The 1,248-nt window shown below is 40.1% G+C and overlaps 1 protein-coding gene across 1 annotated transcript; it reads left to right on the top strand.

Moving 5' to 3' along the window:
- Positions 1–377: 377 nt before the first annotated feature.
- Positions 378–908, top strand: LOC110461546 (interleukin 17-like protein). Its single transcript, XM_021515059.1, has one exon. It carries the CDS (start codon positions 378–380, stop codon positions 906–908), a length of 531 nt encoding a protein of 176 aa, XP_021370734.1.
- The last annotated feature ends 340 nt before the right edge of the window (positions 909–1,248 follow it).

Here is a 1,248-nt window from a genome sequence, read left to right as displayed (position 1 = left end):
ACTACAATACAAGTTATCTTTTTTTCTTTAGTTTTATTCAAAATTTTGACTAAGAATATCTGTACATTTGAATAAATACCATAATTTCTATATTGTAGTTTACAATATTTAAAAAATAAATCGCAATATGTTTAAATTGTCCAAAGTTTAAAACAGTAAGTAAAGACACCATGGAAAGAAGAACATGAGGAATATTTTCAACATGCTTAAAAAAACAGTTACACCCACCTCAATACATACCGCAGCAGTAACCGCATGCGACCTCTTCTTTATTACTGAACAGTTACACATTAGTTAGTGTTCTAAAATATTAATATCATGTTTTGTTTGTTTAGTATTCACTCCTGCGAATTATATCTATGTTGGCGGTGATAGAGATGGTCGTGTCCGTATGCGTTCATACAACCTTCACATGTGGGACACCTGCTAGAGTCAACCTGGCCATCCAACTACGCTCTGCTAGGAACTCTATCTCCCCTGAATCTCTATTGCTGACCGCGCGAGAGAGTGACCGACACAGGAGTAATGTCCCCACCACGATATTGGAGGGCGAGACCAATGTGTGTCCAGAAAACCTGAACGAACTGGACAACACTATGTATACGCCCCCCCGACACCGGTCAACTTGTCCATACTACATGGTCAGCGAACACAACCCCAACCGGTTTCCGTCCATACTGACCAGCGTCCGGTGTCGGTGCCAGCAGTGCCTGGAGGCAGGAGGTCGTAGCTTGGAGAACGTATGCGAACCTGTCTGCGTCACAGAGGTGGTATTGATGCAAGAAGAATGCGATAACGGCGTTTTCCAATATAACCCGACCGAGAAACAAATACAGGTTGCATGTACATGTGCCAGAAGAAGGGAAGAAGAAAGCTCATCAGACAACGAAGGAACAACTCCAATATAGACAGGGAAAGAAAATTGACAACTTTAAGGACCGAAAATTGGATGTTTGCGTAACTCCGTCCTGAAATAATGTGTACAGTTCCAATTACTTTTTTTTGTCAATTCCTTTTTTATCAGGGAAATAAGAGCATATTCTTTCGGATTAACCTATGATGAAATATCTTTCTTTTTGCGAACTGATTTCAGTTTCCGTCTATTACGATGATAAGAACAGGAGATTTGAGTTCCAGTTTACCGATGTATTTCTATCATTGCACCCATACTGTAACGCTGTCATGTAACAGTAAACTTTTGGAAATCATGGAAATGTTTCATGAGATCAACCGCTTTCATTGAAACTC

This window comes from Mizuhopecten yessoensis, unplaced genomic scaffold, assembly GCF_002113885.1.
Source record: "Mizuhopecten yessoensis strain PY_sf001 unplaced genomic scaffold, ASM211388v2 scaffold10635, whole genome shotgun sequence".
In the NCBI taxonomy this organism is placed as follows: Eukaryota; Metazoa; Mollusca; class Bivalvia; order Pectinida; family Pectinidae; genus Mizuhopecten; species Mizuhopecten yessoensis.
The sequence above is the reverse complement of the archived record's forward strand: the minus strand, read 5'-3'. Positions and strand labels throughout refer to the sequence as shown.

Excerpts from the sequence above, each read along its gene's own strand:
- LOC110461546 (XM_021515059.1), top strand. The coding sequence starts at position 378 with ATGGTCGTGTCCGTATGCGTTCATACAACCTTCACATGTGGGACACCT.